Below are 22,217 nucleotides of genomic sequence, written 5' to 3' on the forward strand. Positions count from 1 at the left end.
CACTAATACCCATAAATCATTGACGATTTAAATATACATGAACTGTTTCTCTAGCAAATTCACAACCCACACATAAGAATTTAAGAAATAATTAACGTTGAATAAAATTCGTTCAAAAAATTGTTCAAATGTTCTCTTTCTGTAGACTTGATTCTGATAATGTTAATACGACATAACACCCAACACTCGTCTGAAATTCCAAAGAATCAATGTGAAGCCGTCGGGCCAATGCAGTCAGTAATTATGGATCCTTGGTAATCCCGTCAAATGATCCTCCTTCCGTATTTCTCTCAAATCCCAGAATTTGTCCCGTGAAGTCCCGGATTCCGTTGAATCAGCCAACCTCAACGAAATATCAGCACGTGGTCTTGTTAATTCGACCAGTCCGGTATTGGTGTGAAAATGTGTGTTAACTCGACGGTAGTCGGCGAGAGAACAGATCAAGTGTCTCAAGTGAATCTTCCTCGTAGGACAAAATTGAGTGTTACGCACTCTTCCTTTGAATATTTGATTTATCTTTATTTTTCGGTCGATAATTTTATTTCCCCTTTTACTCTAATTCATTCTAAATCCTCCACGATCTTAAAGTTGCGATCTTCAAATTTGAGATCTGCACGAGGTGTTATTCCTATGATCAGACTCGTGAACGATCTTCAATTACATAAGGTCTCATATTAAGATCGGATATTGATCTGATGTTAAGACTGTTTACCAGACTTACGGTTTTAAATCTTAGTTTCAGACCGCTCGTAAAACCGGAGTTTTTGCAGTGATGTCATTTGATTTTTATTAGATGCTGAGTAAAATCTTCTTAACAGATTTCTCGTTATCTGGATGGAAATTTCCAAATTTTTTCTTTCACAACCGGCCAAAAACTAATGAAGGTTCTATAGAAATCCACTAGTTTTTGTTTGGCACGACATGATCCCTTTCCCCTTTTCTCAGTTTTTGGGTGTTTTCTCTCCCAGATGATCAGAATATATGTTCAACAAAATGTGTGTCCTTATAGTAATCCTTCGGGTTAAATCTATATATGTTCTCAAAATAATCTTCATATCGAAAATCGCGTAGTTTATGTATGGAATATATCTCATAATAGTCGTGCAATGGGCACTTATATAAGTCCTCATACTCAACATTAAAGATAAATGCTTTAAGTATATCTTGTATGGGATTTTATTTCAAAAAATGTTGAAAAACGAGAAATGATTGTGGATATTAATTTTTTTACATATTTTCAGATGGTACGGACTCGGCGTTGTATTTCCTCATCTTCTTGCTATTCCACAAAACATCCCGGGTGGTGCTTGGTTGAGCAGTGGTACCTCAATATATATTGCGAAACTGCTTAGACTCCGAGCGAGTTTTGTGACCTATCAATATAGTACGATCACAGAGTATTACTACAGTGGAGCTCCAATTTTGGCGCCCACGCACTTCCATTATCCTGAAGATGTCTACGTCAAATACATGGCAAATCAATTTATGTGGGGTGGAAGTATACTTGTTGGTAGGCGGAACAATTTATCTTTTTTAATTCAATTGATGGTTTGTGTTTGCTCACAATGATAAAACATTAATAATTTTCTTCATCGACCCGTACTATCAAATTCAACCAAAATTCACGATACAAACATTAGACGTAGCTGAAAGTATCACTCTTCGGAAACTAGCTGAACTTTACCACCCAGACAAGCATCTTTACAATTTCTTAAATATCGTCAAATACTCTTTGCTTAATATTTTTTGCTTTTTTCAAATCAATATAACGGCAGGGAGACGACGAAGAGAAATGAAACATCGGAGCATGTAGGATTCGATCATAAATGACTGGTAAAATCGTTTAATCCAGATCTGGGCCGAGATGTAAAAAAGATCTCGGCCCACTCTCTCCTTTGTGTTTCTCTTTGAACTAAGGCCATTCCTATATGAATCTTGGAAATTTCATGTCGCTGGTCCCCAGTAAGTCTAAATATTTCGGACCCACTTTTAAGACCTAAAGGGGGTCACAAAATTGTTCAATTCTCCTTCGGGGAACGCAAGTCATTCGAGCACAGTTTTATAAGTCAATTTCTTACCACGCATAAACTCCTTCGCTGAAAATTCGTTGTCCGCGTGCACTTTATAGCTTACTCTTTCGCCAGCTATGAACGCAGAAATGGTCGGAGGGAAATGTTCTTATGCTCAGTTCTGTTCCTATCATCATTCATTTGTCCTCAGCTGTGACATTTAATTGACAGAAGTGACTAGAAGCAAAAAATAGTGATTGATTAACAAGAATAGGAGAAAAGTCCCACTCAAGTCAACTGCGGCTGCAGAGTGAATTGTTAGACGGTAGGTGAAGAATTTGAAAAAATTTTCAGCAGCTGATATTTCTATTAAAATGGCATAATGATTCGATTATCCTTGTTGGTGAGGTTCCCAGTATACTGATATATTGATATTTATGCAAAATATCGGTCATTGAAGTGATAGTTACAATAAAAATTGAGTTGATCCTATGTTCGCCCTGCAAATGGCTCACAACTGTCAATGAACCGGAACTATGAAAAATTCAATTAAATCGAGAAATAGCATAATTGGGACACAAAGATGCGATTTCACTCATGTTTCAATTAATTTCCCCCATAATCTATGAGTTAAAAAGTCCCCGCGGAAATTTGGTGACCTAACCTGGAAAACAGCAATGTCGGGCGGTAAAAATGCAATTTAGATTTATGTTGCAGATTACAGAGATGGTGAGGCCAATATCTAGTTCTAAACGATGGAATTATACGCAGGAAGATTTGCTTAAAGCAGTGGCAGCGGTGAGGGAGGGAAATAAAATGATGGACGCATTAAATGCTGACATTCAATACAAAATCTCAGTGAATTCCCTAAGGAACAAGTGTAAGCTCCCCGGCATACCTATCCTAAAGAACGGAGGACCACCCAAGATTTTAACTAGGAATGAAGAAAATCAAGTGGTTTCCTGGATATTGCAAATGCACAAGCTTGGGTTTCCAGTGACTAAAGAAATTCTTATGAACTACGTAGCGGCCCTTGTGAAGGAATTGAAGAGAGAGAATCCGTTCACAGATGGAAAACCTGGGCGGAGTTGGTACAACGGATTCATGCGTCGCCATCCTCAACTGACCTTACGTGTCTCCCAAAACCTGACTATGTCTAGAGTGATTGTCACAGAAATAGCACTCCGTGATTGGTTCCAGGAGGTGCCAGAGCACTTGATTGAGCAAAATTTGATGGATATCGATGCAAGTCGTGTTTTTAATTGTGACGAGTCAGCGTTTTTTCTCTGCCCGAAAGGTGGGAAAGTATTGGTGAAGAGAGCAGAAAAGGCGGTCTGCAATTTTGTATATGAGGATGAAAAAGGATGCCTCACCACCCTTTTCATGATCAACGCTACTGGTACATTGGGACCACCTGGAATAATATTCACTTATGAAAGAATCCCTGTGATTATTACTAACAGTGTCAATCCTACTTGGGGAGTTGGAAAAACTGAAAGTGGGTGGATGACCGGGGAGAGCTTTTACGAATATATCGCAAATGTATTCTTCCCATGGCTGTAAGAGAATAATATTAAATTCCCAGTGGTCCTGTTCGTTGATGGACACTCTTCTCACATGACATTACCAACGAGTCAGTTCTGCAGTGAAAAAGGGATTGTACTGATTGCACTCCATCCCAATGCAACCCATTGGATTCAGCCATTGGATGTAGCATTTTTCCGCCCTCTCAAAGGAGCGTGGCGCCAAAAAATTGTTCAGTGGAGAATGGATAATGATGGAAGACGCTTAAAGAAGGAGAATTTCGCTCCTCCTCTTGAAAAAATCATCCAAACCTTGAATATACCCGAGATTGCCAAGAATGGATTCCGCACGTGTGGTTTGTATCCTTTCTCACCCGATGGATTCAATTATGACAAATTGAAAACGAAAAAGGACGACACTGACGCACTACACCCGGAACATACAGCTCCATTACAAGGATCCACAGTTCTGGCAGGATTCAAGAGAATTGGGTGTCGCGGACAGGGGAAAGGAGATCTAGCAAATAAAAATCTCTTCTTGTTGTGGGCTGATATCAGTAAACGTACTTTATTCTTTTCAATTTTTCACTCATCAAAGTCTCTGATATCCACCATCTCCAATACTTCCATTCATGTTTTCCCCTCAGACCTATTTGGTCATCCTTCCGCGGAAGAGAGTACAAACTCGCCGCCCAATGACTAGCAGAACCAACCAAACAATGATAACGAAGCGGTTCCGGTTTCAAGAACTTCAGATATTACTGTGGCGCACGTGGAAATGACTGACGAATCCGAAGCAACAATTCCGAACGATTTCCCAGGGGACAATTCGTTTGAATCTGTTGACGATCTTGATATACAGACTATTCCATTCGTTTACAGTGACGATGATAGAATATTTGATGCCTCTAACGTTGGGACCATTGGTATTTCAATTCTCATGACTGGCATCTTCACAATCTTCACCATTCATCGATACTAAAGATTTTTGAATTTTTGTACTTTGTAGTTGGTGAATTTGAAGTTCAAAGTGTGAGAAATGACTCCAATGTTAAGCCTGTCGTTTCGCTTGATGATCCTCTTGATGGAAACGTCCTTACTTCAATGGCTAGAAGTAGAGAGTCAACCCCCTCAGAGCCTATCTGCCAGTCGTCTATAACCCTGATTTCTAACCCGGAAAATAAAACTCGTCTTGTCGCTTAGAACATTCAGAACTATTCAGGTGAAAATCTAATACCAAACCGCTATCAAAGTTCAACTTTTCTGGCCCAAACATTGCCTGTATCATCACCACCACTGCCGCAAAGTTTTTCGACTGTCTCCGATTCCAATCCTGCCAAACCCCAACCTCTAACATCATGGCTTAGTACCACCATGAGCTTACTGAATCCTCCCAAACTCGCATCTCAGTCTCCATCTGTTAAGGCGACTGTCATCCGTCTGAATATTTCTCTGGCTCCACCTAAACCATCACAGGCTCCTATTAGTATGTCTCCTCCGAATGGTCCCAAGCTTCAGTCTCTGGTTCCACAACGTCGTCCCCCTGTCACTCTTACTCGAGCTCCTTCAGCATCTCCAGAGACTTGTGCCTCTCCTCTGAATTTCCTCCCATCGTCAAAAATGTCTAGTACTGCTCCCGCTGTTGAGTGCTGGCGTGGAAAACCATGCTCCAAAAAAACACAGAAAAAAGTCAAAAAAGAAAAAACTCCATCAGTGATTACTTTACTTGCCTGGCAAAACGATCGAATCCCTAAAGGACAGGAAAAGATCCGTGAACGTGAAGAGATTGAACAGAGGAAAATTCTAAGAAAGGAAGCAATTACGCAAAAAAGACGGAAGATTCAAGAGAGGAGGAGAGAACGGCTGCAGGCTGCTGAAGAAAAAAAGAGGAACAAAGAAGAAGAGAGAAGGAAGAAAGAGGAGAAGCGCCTCTTGAAAGTACAGGAACGACTTGAGAAGAAAGCTCTTCTAGCCCAGAACATTAGGAAGAGGAAACAAGTAGAACATGTGGAGGAAGAATCAAAGAAAAATCCTCTAAAAAAATTAAAACTAAGTTGGATATGAACCCAGAAATTGGTCTGAAAATGGAGACAGAAATTCCTATAGAACCTTAGTTTTATGTATTGCTTAAAAAAATGTGTTATGTTGTTTGCTATAGTTCAAATAAAGATTATTTAGATAGTAAAATTTGCTCTGATATATTCCCTGGTAAACATGCTTGAAGTGTGAGTGCATTGTCTTAGAATAGAATAGAATAAAATAGTGCGGCTGGTCACTTAAAGCGCCCAGAGTCACCTAAATCATACGATCTTTTGTAACTTCCGCCTTAGTTTCGGTCAGTCACACAGCCCCAGCCCTGTGTTTCTCACTAGGCTAATAAGGCTGGTGACAGCCGCTTGTTGTAAGTCCTCTGGTTTCAGGAAAGCCTGGCCCCAGATTTTATAGCGACGGAGTGCTAATAGGGGGCATTCACATAAAATGTGGATGACGCCCTCCTTATCGCCTCCGCACAGTCTGCAGTCTTCTTGTTCTGCAAGTTTCATCTTGAACAGATGAGCTCTGAGAGCTGTATGACCCGTAAGGAGCCCTACTGCTACCCTCAGATCCCCTCTGTGCAACTCCAGAAGCTTTCTGGTCCTAACTCTTAGTTGCCCTCTCATAAGCAGTTTCGCTTGTCTGCAGGTCGCAACTTTCTCCCAACGCCTGACATGATCCCGCTGGAAATGATCTTTAATAAGAGTTTTTCCCACTGCGAAGGGCATGCCAAGCAGGCCGTGTGAGGGCACACTTTCTGTACCCTCCTTGGCCAGCCTATCTGCCTCTTCATTACCCAGAATCCCATGGTGACCTGGCACCCAGGTTACGGTGACCCGGTTGTTTTTACCCAGTGTGTCCAATGCCTGCATGCATTCCCACACCACCTGTGACTCTGTAGTGGGTTTTTCCAGGGCGTGTATCGCCGCCTGGCTGTCACTGCAGATGAATATTTTCATCTTTTTTGTGTCTCTCGCGTTCAGATACTCTGCACACTTAAGTATGCCCAGCATCTCTGCTTGAAAGACGGTTGAATGATGGCCCAGCGGAAAACTCTCTCCGAAGCCATCTTTCAGACGGTAGATGCCTGCCCCAAAACTTTCATTGAAGCCAGAGCCGTCCGTAAACCAGTAGTCCTCTCTTGGTCCTGGTTTACGTTTCGAGTCTAGCCACTCCTGTCTGGGTGGTATACTCGTTCTGAAAGTTTTCCTGATCTGATACTTCCTAGGAATCCTATCCGTCTTACCTATGAAGGGTCGATCATTGATTAGGCTAAGCCTTGTATGGCCTTGGCCCGTCATCTTCCATTCTAGTTGGCACCTTAGTCTATATGCAGTTGTGGTAGCACAACTCACAACCCTAAGGTCGAGGGGTGGGATACTGAGTGCTATTTCTAGCGCCTCAGTAGGTGTCGATTTCATGGCTCCTGTTGCAGCCCTCAGGAAGGTTCCCTGTAGGCTTTTCAACAGGTTCCTTGTTTCCGTCTTACTCACCCTCGGCCACCAAATGACCGCAGCGTATAACAGTCTCGGAAGTAGAACAATTTGGTAGAGCCAGAGCATCATTTTAGGATTGAGTCCCCATGTCCTGCCCACAGCTCTCCTGCATGCCCACATAGAGGCAAACACTTTATTTCTCTGAGTACAGATATGTTCTTTCCAGCTGAGTTTATTATCCAGGAGGACACCCAGATATTTCACTCTGCTGGTGTAGTTAATCTCCGAGCCATTTAGCTTCAGAGGTTGGATCTTTTCCAGTTTATAATTTCTGGTGAAAACCAGGATTGTTGTTTTGGCTGGATTTACCGATAGGCCAGTTACCCTGCACCAGTCCTCAATGATATTGAAGGCTGTTGCCATCAGGTCCCTTAGCACCCTCAGAAATCCGCCTTTCACAACAACTGCCACATCATCGGCGAAACCGATGACGTGGAAGCCGGCCTCACTTAGTTGATTTAGAAGTCCATCTACAACCAGGTTCCATAGCAGGGGCGAGAGAACTCCCCCCTGCGGACAGCCCCTAGTCGGACGTCCCTCCACACATGCCCTCCCATGTCCTGCCGACAGTCTTCTGCTTTTCAGCATGTTTTGTGTCCAAGCAATGATAGTCTTGGACACCTGTCGTTCTTCCATGGCTTTTTCTATAGCCGGATTCGAAGTGCTATCAAAAGCCCCCTCAATATCCAGAAAGGCGCCTATGGCAAAACCCTTGACCGCCAGTTGTCCCTCAATCAGTCCCACCAGGTGATGTAAGGCGGTATCTGTTGATCTTCCCTCTCTGTATGCATATTGACAGGGGGAGAGGGGTCTGTCAGCCAAGGGCCCGGCCTTGATGTGTCTATCCACCAGCCTCTCCAGGGTCTTCAGGATGAAGGATGTGAGGCTTATAGGACGGAAGTCTTTTGGTTTTATATAACCGGTTTTTCCCGGCTTGGGAATGAATACTATCCTAGTCTCATTCCACACACTAGGGACATGTTTCAGGGCTATACTAGCTCTGAGTATCTTGGTTAGGGGTCCCGTGATAGTCTCTATCCCTTCCTGTAATAGGGCTGGGTAGATCCCGTCTGGTCCCGGTGCCTTGAAGGGTTCAAAGGTTTTGATGGCCCACTTGACCCCCCAGGGCTGCACTACTTTATTTGCCAATGCCCAATCATGGGTTTCGTAGACATCCCTCTGATTTTGCATTGTTTCTTTATCTCTCTCCTGGGCCTGTATGAAGCCTGGAAAGTGGGTGTTCATTAGGAGTTTCAGAGTCTCTCCCATGGTTTCCGTGTGGCTGCCATCTGGTGCCTGTAGGCTCCCTAGATATGGAGTCTTGTTTGTTCCAAGGATTTTTGCCAGCCTAGAGGTCTCCGATTGACTCTCCACATTGCTTGTGAAAGCCCTCCAGCAGTCCTCTTTGGCTGCCTTTATTGCCTTGTTGTAATCTGCGAGCAAGCCTCTGTAAGTTTTCCATGCGTCTTCCTTACGGGGGCCCGCTCTCATGTTCTTAGCTTTGTTAAAAGCTTTTCTAGCTTTGCCCCTCAGCCCACCGAGCCTCTCTGACCACCAAGGAGTCTCAGTGGGCTGCCCTTTCGGGATAAGCTTGCAGTTTGTCTCGAAGGAGTCCATGATGGCCTGGTTTAGGGCAATCGAAGCCTCCTCCAGCTGCTTTTTGTTGTTAAATCTGAGGATGATATCCCTGAGATTGTCAGATAGACTCTCTCGGTAATTTCCCCAGTTTGTTCGTCTTGGGTTTCTCACCCATTCCGTTTCTTTCACTGTGTGGATGGACATTCTTATGGTTTGATGATCGGACGCTGAGAGGTCCTTTGAGACCCTCCAGTCCCCAATCATGTCTGCCACTCTATCCGTCCCCAGAGTGATATCTATGACCTCCTGTCGTCTCCGATCTATGAAGGTAGGTTCTGACCCCCTATTAAGGATGTTTAGACCGGCCCCCATTATGAATTCCTGGAGGCTTTCCCCCCTGCCGTTAATGCCGGTGCTCCCCCATGCTACATGGTGCGAGTTGGCATCACAACCTAGCAGGAGTTCAAGTCCCCTTTCCTTCACATGGTTGCATAGGTCCTTTACTTTTTTCGAAGGAGGTGGTTCAGCCGAGTCATAGGGCATGTAAACTGACCCTACAACCAGGCTCATTTCCTCGCCTTGTCCCAGGCCCAGATCCACTTGTGCCACAGCCAGGTCTCCCTCACTAGCCTGTGAACAGAAGAAAGAGTCTAGTCCTTTAATAACAATGCAAGATCTAATTTTCTCCTGAGTGTTTGCGTGATAGATTCTGCCACAACCACTGAGGCCCTTAATAGCATTGTCCACTATCCATGGTTCCTGGATCATTGCTATGACAGTCTGCATCCCAGCTAACAGCCTGACTAGAGTAGCCGAGGCTGCTTTGCTGTGGTGCAAATTTATCTGTACAATGTGCACCCGGGTTGCAGCCATAATGATGACTACTTTCCTGGTACCTCTATGTACCCTTCTTCTGACTTTCACCACGGTCTTTCGCAAGCAGCTTGACAGTAGCTTTTTGAATCCCGCAGTGCAGTCTGAAGTTGCAGGCTTTCAGAACAGAGAGTGATCGGTCGTCTATCAGCGCAACGAAGTGGGCACTTTTCGCGTCCCTACTCTCACTGCCCCGAGCGACAACCCACTCTCTGGCCTGCAGTCCTGCATTTTGTTTCTCAAGGAAGCACAGTGCTTCTTGAGCGGTTAGATCTGGGTCTTCCACGTGTAGTACAACCCTGTGCTTCTTGGGAAGCTCCGAGGCTGCGACCACACGTACAGTAAGTCCAGCTATTTTGTTTTCGGGGAAAAGGCTTTTCAGCCAATTTCCCGTTTCCTCATCAGTGCAGCACACCATTGCCACACCTTCTCTTTCCCAGACACCGTTGAAGGTGGGTGCTTTCACCCCGTCAGGTAACGCCAGAATGGCCCTCTTCAGGAGTTTCTTCACCTCCGTTACCTCTTCAGTGCCCAGTTTCTGATCCGGATATGACTCCGGCATAACTGCAAACTTGAATGAGCTCGTAGTGTTCTGAGCATATGTGCCCTGATCCTGCGTTCTCATTCTCTTTTCTTTCGGTCTGACTGAGGGGCTTGGCGTAGTACGCTCTGATGGAAGGCGTTTTATTGCCTTCCTCGTAGCCCCCTCCCCCCTTCCCTCATCGACCTTCGCTGCTGCATCCGTCAAGGTTGCAATCGCCCCCGAGGTTTGATGCAGCTTCGCTCTCTTGCGACGTCTTCTCTCGGCTCCACTCAGTCTGACCCGATTCACATCGGTACCAGACTGGTCAGCCTTGTCAGACTTCGTGTGTTCGCCATCGCTGGCCCCACCCGAAGTTGCTTTTTCAATATTAAGATTTTTTAAATTGGTTTCCATTTTAGTCCCACGAGTACCGCGGTTAAGCGTTTTCACCTGGTGCATTGCCGCGATTGCCCAGGGCTTGGCTTGTCTCGGGTGGGTTACACCCAAGACTACTCTCAGAGGTCGCCCAGGTTTCTGAGAGGCACCGTTAGCGACACAGCTCCCCCTGTGCCACGCATCCTTAGGCACGGTATGGCCGAGGCCATGGCTTACGCCGCTCACACACATGGATTGGGTGGACTCCTCTTAGCGACCGCGGGCAGCGGTAGTCCTTAAGACCTCCACCGCCCGCGACCGAGCCCCCTCACTACGACAAAGTGGGAACCCAGTAGAGGGGGGAGTGCATTGTCTTACTCATTAAAATTTATTTTCAAGTATTCACGGTGTTTAGTTCATTGAATTGTACTAGCTATTCGAGATTACCTTCAAGGAGAATAGGGGCAAGGGTTCAACCAGCATGGGGACAGACAGCCGAGCATCGGGTCATTGGACTTTTCTCGTTTATTGGTCATTTTTTATCAAAGAAAATATTAAATGTGATAAATTATTGTAAATTTTGACTCTAGAAGGTTCACTCTTTGATATTTGCTCGGGGGAAAAACGTCTTCATGAGTATTTTTGGAGAAATACCCGATATAGAAAATAATAACCTTAACTACAAGAGTGTAGGCCCATTTACCTTACCTCGAGAATTTGATTTACAGCCGCAGAAGGTTTGCTCACCACTCCTTGAGGGCTAGATTTTTCCTTAACCAATTGAATTAAATACTTACTTCATCCGAATATCATCCAATCATTTTTCTATGACGTGACAAAAATATGGAACGCTATATAAATTCACTTCTTTAATGTAATCTAATCTTTGTATTTTTAAAATGTCTTCACAAAAACCGAGAAAAGTTTGCATTCCAGCTAAAACCGTGAAGGACAGAGCTATTCTAGAAACCTCCGCTTACTTCATCAAAGTGCAGAGATAATTCAGTTTTCGGTTTCAATTTTCTCAACCATTGTATAATTCTTGCTTGCTCCACAACAATTTGTGTAAAAATGAAAACCAAATTGACACTATGAACCTCTTGAGGTTCATAGTTCAGTATATCAATGTTCTTGATTGATTACTGCCAAACATTATACATTACTCGGCAAGTTTTATACAGTACACGTTATAATCAACATATTGAAGAATAAACATTATTTCTTTTGAAACAAGATTGTCGAGATATAAACACTTTCCTCTTATCGACTATCAGACAATCTAGTCCTCTAGCTTATCAAGCGTATCAGACAGATTTTCTAACCTCAATTCTTACGATCATTACAATCTTTACTTAATTGTGTAACAATATACGACTAATCATAATCCGAGTGTTTATTAATAATCCCAAACCCCTTGTCCAACAACAACAGGTTATGGGCTCAGAGGGTGTCCCTGGGATTATTTGTAAAAAGATTTTTGGAATTTCGTCACAAGAAATTCAGCTAAATTGAATCACCGTCCAGTCCACCTGTTAGAGGTTAGGCGCCACGTGCAAAGTGCAAAACGCCGACAACGAGATGGACGAAGAACGAGAAGACAACAAGCACGTCAAACTACGAGGAACGGAGAATTATGCAATGTGGAAATTCCAGCTTCGCATACATTTGATGGCAATCGAGGCCTACGGCATTATAACAGAAGATAACCCGAAACCGAAGCCACCAGCAGCCACCGTAGACGAGGCAGCAAACAGGACAGAAAGGAGCTCGTATCTGCTAAAATTGAAGGCATGGGAAAGACTCGAAGGGAAGGCCCAATGAATAATCGTGAGTTGCCTGACCGAGGACACAATGCTCCATGTGATGAACTGCGACTTAGCGAAGCAGATGTGGGACACCCTGGCAGAAATATTCGCGAACAAAACGGAGACAGCTATACATATGCTCCATCAACAGTGGTTCGTACTGCAGAAGGACCCCAAAGACACTATAGCCGAGCACATCAGCAAAGTCAAGGACATCGCACATCGACTGAAGACTCTGGGTGAGACAGTTTCAGATAATATGCTAATAACTAAAATGCTGTTGACTCTCCCACGCAACCTCAATAACTTTTGCTCAGCTTGGGAGTCAACCGCACTGTCAGAACGAAGTCTGACCAATCCGACCGCGAGGCTAATCGCTGAGGAGAACCGACTAACTCACCAGGAAATGCAGAAAAGTTCCGGTGGACTGATGAGCACCGAGAGTGCACTGGCAACACAGGCAAGAGGTTCCAGGCAGAGGACTGACTGAGGTAGAGGCTCAGGCAGATCAAACAGGCCTGGCGATTATAACTACTGTCACAAGGAAGGACACTAGGAATTCGAATGCCGAGAGAAGCTGAAAGACCTATCAAAGAGGTATGACGAGGAAAATAAAGCATCGCAGAAGCATGATGAGGAGAATAAGACATCGAGGGCTTATGGTGGAGCATTCCTGACTCATCTGCTGTCAACAATGCCGACATCACATAACTCCCAAGAGGGGTGGTACCTAGACTCAGCTGCATCAAGCCATATGTCTCACATGAAGGACTGGTTCATCGAGCTGGAGAACCTTGAACACCCCGAGAAAATTATGATTGGAGATGGCAAGATAATCCTCGGAATGGGAAGAGGCACCATCAATATCCTTACATATAACGGAGAAGAATGGATGAAAAAACACATACAAGGTGTTTTATACATGCCAGAGCTGAGGTTCAACCTGTTCTCTACAGCAGCGGCCATAGACAAAGGCCTCGTACACGGAGCAACAAAGGAGTGTGCATGGTTTGAAAAGGAAGGAGAAACTGTGGCCATAGAACGACGTGAGGGTATGTCATGGCTAATGGAGTTTAAGACATGGCCTCCCCAGACAGCAATGGTCACAACGCAAGAGAATGAGGCAGTACTAGTGTCATCTCTCAAGACTTGGCAGTAGAGGCAGGCCCATCAAAACTACCAGCACATAAAAGAGCTGCTGAAATAAAGAGGCGTGAAGACAGTGGGAGTCAAAGGGTTCTGTCAACCTTGCGCGGAAGGGAAAATACACCGCCTCCCCCACCCGGCCACGACAAATAAAACCAACAAAGTCAGTGAAATCATCCATGCCGATGTCTGTGGGAAAGTCGAAACCAAATCTCTGGGTAGAGCAGAATATTTCCTCCTGTTCAAGGAAGACTACTCCCACTATAGAGCAGTGTACTTCATGTCAGCCAAAAGCAAAGTTCCAGATCACTTCAGACACTTCCTGATGAGGATGGAGAAGGAGACAGGTGAAACCAAAACGATTTGGCAGCGAAGTGTTCGTCCACACTCCCAAGCAAAGGAGGAGAGGGAAATTTGGATTAAGGGCAATGCCAGGAGTACTAGTGGGCTACGGTGAGGACTGAAAGGGAAATCGCATCTGGATACCCGAAACGAAGAAAGTCGAAATTCACTGCGACGTTATCTTTAACGAGGACAAAGAGATCAAGCCAACCACTGAAAGGCCAATAAAATGAGGATGGCCAGATGAGGACAACCCTGAAGAAAGCCATGGCAGCGAGGCTGATGAGCACGAGAAACAGCTCCCCAGTGATCAGGAGTCAGAGAACTCAAGTGATTTCATTGACACTATACAGGCTGAAGACTCCATCCTGCGTGACCTGGAGGAATATGAGGGACTGATCCAGGATGATAGACAAGACGTAGTGCCAGAACAGCTGAGAATGGCGCTGATGGCACACCAAGAGAAGCCGCTCGCATACGCAGAAGCCAAACAGAGCCCTGAAGCGTCTGAATGGCGAGGTGCCATGAACGAGGAAATTGTTGCTCTACATACGACTGAAACTTGGACTCTCGTGGACAAGCTCAAAGGCGCCAACGTCCTCAAGAACCGATGGGTCTACAAATTAAAATATACTCCTGACGGATCGATAGACAGATACAGAGCAAGGCTCGTGGTAAAAGGATGTTAGCAAAAGCCAGGGGTCAACTATAGTAAAACGTACAGTCCAGTGGCAAGGATGGCATCAATAAAAATGTGCACAGCACTGATGATAGCCAGGAACATGCACGCAAGGCAGTTTGATGTCAAGACTGCATTTTTATACGGAAGACTCAAGGAAAATGTATACATGCAGCAACCCAAAGGCTTCACCGACGGCACAGACAGAGTCTGCAAGCTACAACGCAGCTTGTACGGGCTGAAGCAAACACCCAGGTGCTGGAATGAAAAATTCAATAGCTGATTGAATAACTTCAACCTGAAAGCCACACAAACCGATCCGTGTGTGTTCGCCAGGATCTGATTCTTGCCATTCATGTGGATGATGGCCTCGTAATCTCCAGAAACCAAGGCAAAATCGATCAGCTGATCGACAATCTGAGAAAGGAGCTGGAGATAAAGGTCAACCCACTCAACATGTTCCTGGGAATTCACTTCAAAAGACTGAAGGATGGATCTATCCTGGCGCACCAGAAGCTCTACACCAAGAAGCTGCTGGAGAGATTTAAGGTGGAAGAGGCAAACGCCGTGGCCATATCAGCAGACAACCACTAAGACCTGAGTCAATACGTACCTCGAGAGGGACAGGGCGAGGAAACAAGTGCACCAACACGGTGAGCCAGTAATGTGTAAACCCCCAGAAAGTCTACTGGAACGCCGTAAAAAGGATACGGAAGTACCTGAAAGGCACAGCCGGTTATAGAGTGAAAGTGTCTGCCAACAGAGATGTGGCACAGCTGACAGCATTCAGTGATGCAGACTACGCCGGCGACTGCAAAGCCAGATGGTCAACGACCGGGTACCTCATAAAACTGGGCGAAACTCCTGTCATCTGGGGATCCAGGAAACAGAAGGCAGTTGTGTTATCTACAACGGAAGCAGAGTTCACTGCAGCTTGTGAGACATCAGTTGAAATAATCTGGTGCAAGAAGCTGCTTGACGAGATGCTGGAAACTAGAATCAAGGTTCCAGTACAACACGTCGACAACCAGGCAGCAATATGCTGGATAAGAAACGGTCTATACGACTCCAGAGCCAAGCATGTGGACATCAAACTGGAATTTGTATGTGAGAGACATCGGGAGGGACTCATGGATGTCAAATATATCAAAACTGAAGAGCAGGTGGCGGACATCTTCACCAAGGCATTGCCGAAAGCGACATGCGAGAAACTCAGGAGGCAGATAGCTGTCTCTGTCAGCGAGTAAAGTATTAGTGGGAGTGTCGAGATATATTTTCCTCTTATCGATAATCAGACAATCTAGTCCTCTAGCTTACCGAGTGTATCAGACAGATTTTCTAACCTCAATTCTTACGATCATTACAATCTTTACTTATTGTGTAACAATATACGACTAATCATAATCCGAGTGTTTATTAATAATCCCAAACTCCTCGTTCAACAACAACAAAGATTTATCCAAATCAAGTGATTATCGCAAAAATCAAAACAAACGTTTATATTTCTACTCGACTTCTTGAGTGATATTAGTTTGGAAACTCGAGTGTGCCAGCAGTTATTTGGTACATTAGTTATGTTTTGACAGTTCAGTCCTTGTTTACATACGGTCTATTAAATCTATTTGTTTGTATGATGTCTTTCCAAAGCCTCATGAAGTTGATAGTACATTAGAGTATAAGGGCACAAATGTCGTTTTCAGCAAATGTGAAGTTTATACCGGAGTGGTTTATAATATTTTGTATTACTCCTTGGAGAAGTACAACATGCCATAAACTCGATTTTTTGGCACTGAGTGATAGAAAATAAGTAGCAAAACTGTCACACTTATGACGATTCGATCGACGTTGCAATTATTAGTCCAACATCCTTTGATCTTTCTTAATAATTATTAACATAATGGAAATGATCACTTTCATTGAATCCCAGTTGTTTTTAATAGAAAATTTGATGAGGAAACTCAATTTCTTTCTCTGAAATTAAATTCTTCACACCACTCGTCCATTTATTGTATAATTTTCAATACTAGGCGTGGTAACCCTTCCGAAGACGTTTCAACTGCAGATGCATATCCCAGGAGTGGACTCCTGGCGACATCTTCAAGGAGGACAGGAGGTCAAACCAACCGGTAGGAAGAGCATTTCGGTGTCCATCCTCGAGGGAGAAATCGTAACCCTCCTACGTCCAGGTCACATTATTCCTTTCCACGAGGTGATTTTCCGAAATATAATGTCATTTCATATCTGACAGAAAACATTCTATCATCAATTTCGCCTGAATTGGCGAATCTGTATATTTTTTCTAGAATCCAGGTCTGACGACCATGGAGACTCTTCATAGTCCCTTGAAATTAATCTGCAATCTAGCTTGCGTCGCGGGAAAGTATCAAGCTGAAGGGAAAATCTTCTACGACCGAGATGCATTCCTCAACGTCATGTTTAATGATACTTTCCTTCAATTAAAAAGAGTCATCACTGCTGAGACTGGGGTATGCCCGAATCGAACCACGATTTTGATTAATTCCTTGGAAATTCTGGGACGTAAATCTATATATACCATTGGCTTGAATGTTTCATTTTGTGATTTTTATGAACAAACATATTCATTCATAATTTAGGGAGATTTGAATAATGTTAATTTTGCTGTCAAAGTGCTGAAAATGTTCCCGAATCAAACTGATAAAATTTTACACAGATGGCTTCCTGCATATCTCTGTAGATTTCTCTGGACATACTTGCAAAATAATATGAAACTCAGACTTAAATTTTTCCTCATTCTTTACTGGAAAGAGTGAGAATATTGAAGAGAACTGTGAAAATTTGCTCTTCTACTACATATATACATTGCCCGCCCGACCAGGAGAATTTTGTGGAAGAGCAAAAGTAATTTATCAACTTTAAATTATACGATCACGAAAAAATATCATTCAGTTTTCCATCATTATTTTAATTGTTACTAGAGAACATCCGTTTCAATATGTTTACATCTATAATGCAAATTTCTCTTATCCATAATTTCAAATTCACTATAGAGCTAGATGAAAATCAATTTGATCTTCAGCGAAGGATGCCGTTGACTATTTACTATAAATAAGCTCCCGTTGTATGAAAATAGAGAGCACTGCATTGTCTTGAGAACAGTGCAATAGTAATTAGAATGGGGAAATAAATCCGCAAAATTTGAAGTAAATTTGTGTGATCAGAATGACAAGTATCCAAATGCAATAAAAGAGTATGCTTAGATGTATTTGCATTTACCTTCTGTTCATCCCCTTCTTCCGTGTGAATGACTCTTGACATGCGCAAGATGTCCCAAGCAGGGGCATTGATTTCCTGTATTACAGGCTTAGATGGAATATTGCCAAATCTCATCGCTTGGCGGTGTTGGATGGTAGTGGGGGTCGTGATTCTGGTGGAGGATAGGAAGTAACAAAGAAGCCATACAAGGGGGTTAAACTCAAATGGGAAAATTTACACGATGTTTCGCCAGAATGCACTGCTAGGTCCGCTGTCGTCAGCGAAATGAATGGTGAAGGGGGATGGAGGACGCAAGTCAAAGTGACAAAGCGGCGGCATAAAGTTTGAACCTGAAATCGATAGCGGCTAATGAAATACAACTATATCAAAAGACTTTGGACGAGCACAAATTCAGAGTGAGAGATATATTGATTAATCACATAGATAAAGATTATCATTCTGAAGTAGTATCAATTCACGATCCTGTTGTAATACTAAACAAACTCAAAGAGATCAAGAAATTTGAGAACATTTCCTCATACTCTGTAAGATTGGAAATTACAAGCATGAGATATGATAAGACTAAATGTACAGCTGTTGAGTTTTGTGATAAATTTGAAGAAGCTATTCGTAATTACGAAAATTCATCTGATGCCACCTCTTTGTCTGAAGAAGAGAAAAGTGACGCATTTAATAATGCCATTGTTAAGTCTGTACCAACGGTACAGTTGTTACTAACTCGGCTGAGCAGCGGCGAGGTAAAAACCGCAAACTTTGCAGCTCAAAGGGCGAGATGTTTCGAGTGTGGAGGATTTGGTCATTTTGGTCGAGAATGTCCAGGCCAAGGAAAGGGAAAACTCTGCTATAATTGCAGAGACTATGGTCATACCGCCAAAGAGTGTCCAAAATCAGGTGAGGCACACAAGTCAAAAGTAGATACTAAATATAACAGTTCGCGGGGCAGAGGTTTTCGTGGATCTGGGCGTGGAATTGGGTCATTGAAGAGAAGATTAAGCGGTGCGAGTAGCCCTGGGAGTGCGAAAAGGGATCGATTTAACAAGCATGTAACCAGAGGAACCCCCTCCACCGGGTTCCCACTTTGTCGTTAGTGAGGGGGCTCGGTCGCGGGCGGTGGAGGTCTTAAGGACTACCGCCGCCCGCGGTCGCTAAGAGGAGCCCACCCAATCCACGTGTAAGATATAGCAGTAAGTTCAAGTGGGAAATTGCCCCTGCATCATATATAGTATGGTTTTTTTGCTAATAGATTAGCAATATACTTCCGAATGGTCATTTTGCATACTAATTTTGTTTTTATTTTTCTATAATCATGATTGTTCACTTCTACAGTTTCGTATTCCATGTTATTGTTTTCTGTGGAATTTTTCTTATTTCTGTTATTGTTTACGATCAATCATATTACCAAATCGGTTGTAATAATCAATCATTTTTTTGTATACTCTTTTAGGTTTTCACGACTTATTCTCATTTCTCATTTTATCCCTTCGTATTGCATTTTCTGAGGGGCGAATGTAAATTTCATCTTCGTCATCGTCAATCTCTAATGATGCCAATGGAACTACAGGTAAGCTTGTTTTTTTTCTTTCTTGTAATTTATTAATTAATTAATTTATTTGTTTTATATATTCAGGTGATGATCCCACATTTACCTTGACTCCTTCAACTACCCTCCAAATGTATAATAATGAAATGCAATCTCGGTTAATGTAAGTATTTCAATTTCGATTTATTTTCATTATTTCATTGCTTATTATGAAAAGTATTCATTTTATTGTCCTATTATTGTTTCAATTCCTTTTATCATCTATCTTTTTTCTTCATGCATTATAGATCAATTGTTGGAGTCGTTGATCAAATCTTTCTGGTCACTTCTACTGCTGGAGCTGTAGCTAAGACGATTTTTAATTGGACTGTGAATAATGGTGATGGAGGAACATGTTGAATGTGTCGCGTGGAACATCCAAGTTCAACGAATTCAATCTCACATTGTTCTGGGAAATGTAACTATTTTTTTTACTATCATTTTTTTATTAGTAGGGTCAGTTGCACTGAGCAATAATAGCCATGTGATAGTTTTATTCTTGCGCACTCTTTATGGACTGAGGAGCCACTGTCTAGTTGTTGAGTTATTAAGAGTTAGTGCAGAAGGTCCATTTATAAAAATAATTTTTTATTATTTATTCTATCACCATTTTTCAATTTTAATATTAATTCGAGATCATTTTTCAGATTAAAGAATTTTTTTAACTGTCAAATTTACATTTTTTTCTTGATTTTTAAATTGTAATTCATAATTATCTCCACGATATATGAAAATTCTTCAATTTCATCGCTTTGAAATTAGTCGAGTTTAATATTGTCGTGTTTTTTCGTATATGTATTTACTTAGACTATATGGAAATCATTTTGTCAAATTTTTAATTGTTTCTATTCTATAATTTTGAATAGTATTGTCTTAATATTATGATATTTTCTCAATTCAGTAGGTGCTGTTTCTGAATACAGTTTTCATGAAGGCTGATAATGTGAAATATTTGAATGGGACAGTATTAGTCCAGTTAACAGTACAATCTAATACAACGGTACATGTAATGCACCAATTCGGACCAAATGTACATGAACTTAGAATTTTGAATCAAAGTTTGCAATTAATTGAGTTGCCAGATATGTGTAGTCATCGGAAGTGCATACGTAAGATTGTTGTTCACAATGAATCTAATTATTATATGAAAAAAATTATGCTTCTTTCAACAAATCTACCTCGAGCCTGTTTTTAACTATAGATGATTTTTTTCCAAAGTCGATTTGAATTTTATTCGAGTTTTTAACTTCCCGGGCAGGGAAGTTATTGTAATGCCCCCGAAAATGAAAAATCGATTTTCCATGATATCTCCACATTTCAAGGTGTTTCTAATGTTCCTCGATAGTTTTTAACAAAATGTCTGTGGGTGTGGGTGTGTGTGTGTGTGTGTGTGTATGTGTGTTACTTTGTACGTATGTGGTCAAAATTTTGGTCAACGATTTCTCGTGAACGAATGGTCCGATTTAACTTTTTTTTTCTCCAATCGATACGTCTTCATGTAACTTAGACCGGATTAGATTTTGGTTGATATTGGTCTGATGGTTTTCGAGTTATTCCAGAACGAAAAATTCAAAATAGAAAAAAATAACCAAAAATTTCTCGTTCTCATAAGATGCTCATAACGAACGATTATAATGAAGAAAAGCTCTTCATTTTCTCCAATTTTTTTCATATATTTTTAACCATGATATTTCTTCCATTTTTTTCTAATTTTTTATTTATTTTATCAACTTCCCGATCTATCGGGTAGTTATTGTAATCACCCTGAAAATGAATCATTAGTTTTTTGCAATTTATCCACGTTTCTCGGTGTCTAAAACACTTCTAAACAACATGTCTGTATGTGTGTGTGTGTGTGTATGTGCGTATGTAGGTCTGTATACCACGGAATTTTCGTTAACGATTTCTCCCGAATGACTCGCGCGATCAAGATGATGGAGGACGTAATCGAAAGGTCTTCATGTAACTTAGACCTGATTAGATTTTGGAGTAATTCACTCCAGTAGTTCTTCCAAATTTTCCTGGAGAAATGTTTGGAAATGGCTAAGATAAGTATTTCTCCTGTATAAATGACGTGATTGGCATTGTCAACATCAGGATATCACTAGAGTCAATCACTCCCGGGATTTATCTAGGATTTTCTGAAACTTCAGTGATTTTTCCAGTGGTTTTTCCAAAATTCCCTGGAGAAAAGTTTGAAAATCGCAAAGACAAGGGTTTCTCATGAATAAATAAACAGAGTATTGAGAGTTCAAAAGGATTCTTTTAGTAAAAATGGGAGGAATAATAATATCGGGAAGTTGTTGGTGCGACCCGTCCGACGGGTCGGACCCACATGAATACATCCGCTACCAACCCACCCGCAATGGGAGCGAGCGCAGCGAGCGACCAACAGCCCAATCCAGTAGTTTCTTCATTGACTAAAGTACTACTTGATTAGATTCCTATCATTACATTTAAATGAATTTTTCTCAATTTCTCACTAGTGTTTGGTCAATTCGATTTATACAGTTGATAGAAAATAGTTTACGAAAAAAATTATTTGATTGGGCTATTGATTTTTTTTTTCGTAGAATTTTGTCAGTTTGCATTGAAACTGAATAAAAATACCATTAAAAATTCAGTCAATTGTCACGATTGAAAATATTGGATTTGCCCATTGAAATTTCTTATGGAGGTTTATTTTATGATTTTGAAATGTACATATATAGTTTCTCTAATTTTTAGGTGTACAAGGATTCATCAAAACTAATTTTGCCACGGTTCAAAGAGCTACACGTATGAAAAAATCGTATAGAACTTTTCTATACGAATTGTGTATAGAATGATCCTATACGATTTCTATGTTTTTCGTATATGATATTCAAACTTTTCTATACGAAAATTTTCGATACGAAGTTTTTCTATACGAATACTTTTTCATCGCATTCTATTCGTGAATTTTTATTCTATACGATTTATTCCTATACGCTCGCGAGAAATGCGTATAGAAATCCGGCG

General features: G+C 42.0%; 1 protein-coding gene and 1 long non-coding RNA gene across 2 annotated transcripts in view; both read left to right on the forward strand.

Moving 5' to 3' along the window:
- LOC107044203 (sucrase-isomaltase, intestinal) overlaps positions 1-17,623 on the forward strand; it is a 165,940-nt gene extending 148,317 nt beyond the window's left edge. The window contains exons 7-9 of the mRNA XM_015266000.1: positions 1,242-1,510; positions 16,411-16,592; positions 16,687-17,623. Of these exons, the coding sequence (XP_015121486.1) occupies positions 1,242-1,510; positions 16,411-16,592; positions 16,687-16,998 (763 nt within the window). The 3' untranslated portion in view covers positions 16,999-17,623. The remainder of the gene's footprint in view (positions 1-1,241; positions 1,511-16,410; positions 16,593-16,686) is intronic.
- A 1,111-nt stretch (positions 17,624-18,734) lies between these two features.
- On the forward strand, positions 18,735-20,150 carry LOC107044204. Its single transcript, XR_001461308.1, has 5 exons — positions 18,735-18,822; positions 19,083-19,199; positions 19,266-19,341; positions 19,466-19,635; positions 20,119-20,150. It is a non-coding gene; the product is annotated as an uncharacterized LOC107044204 (long non-coding RNA).
- Positions 20,151-22,217: the final 2,067 nt, after the last annotated feature.

The sequence above is a fragment of the Diachasma alloeum genome, unplaced genomic scaffold, assembly GCF_001412515.2.
Source record: "Diachasma alloeum isolate Michigan unplaced genomic scaffold, Dall2.0 Dall_scaffold_00687, whole genome shotgun sequence".
NCBI classification, from domain to species: domain Eukaryota; kingdom Metazoa; phylum Arthropoda; class Insecta; order Hymenoptera; family Braconidae; genus Diachasma; species Diachasma alloeum.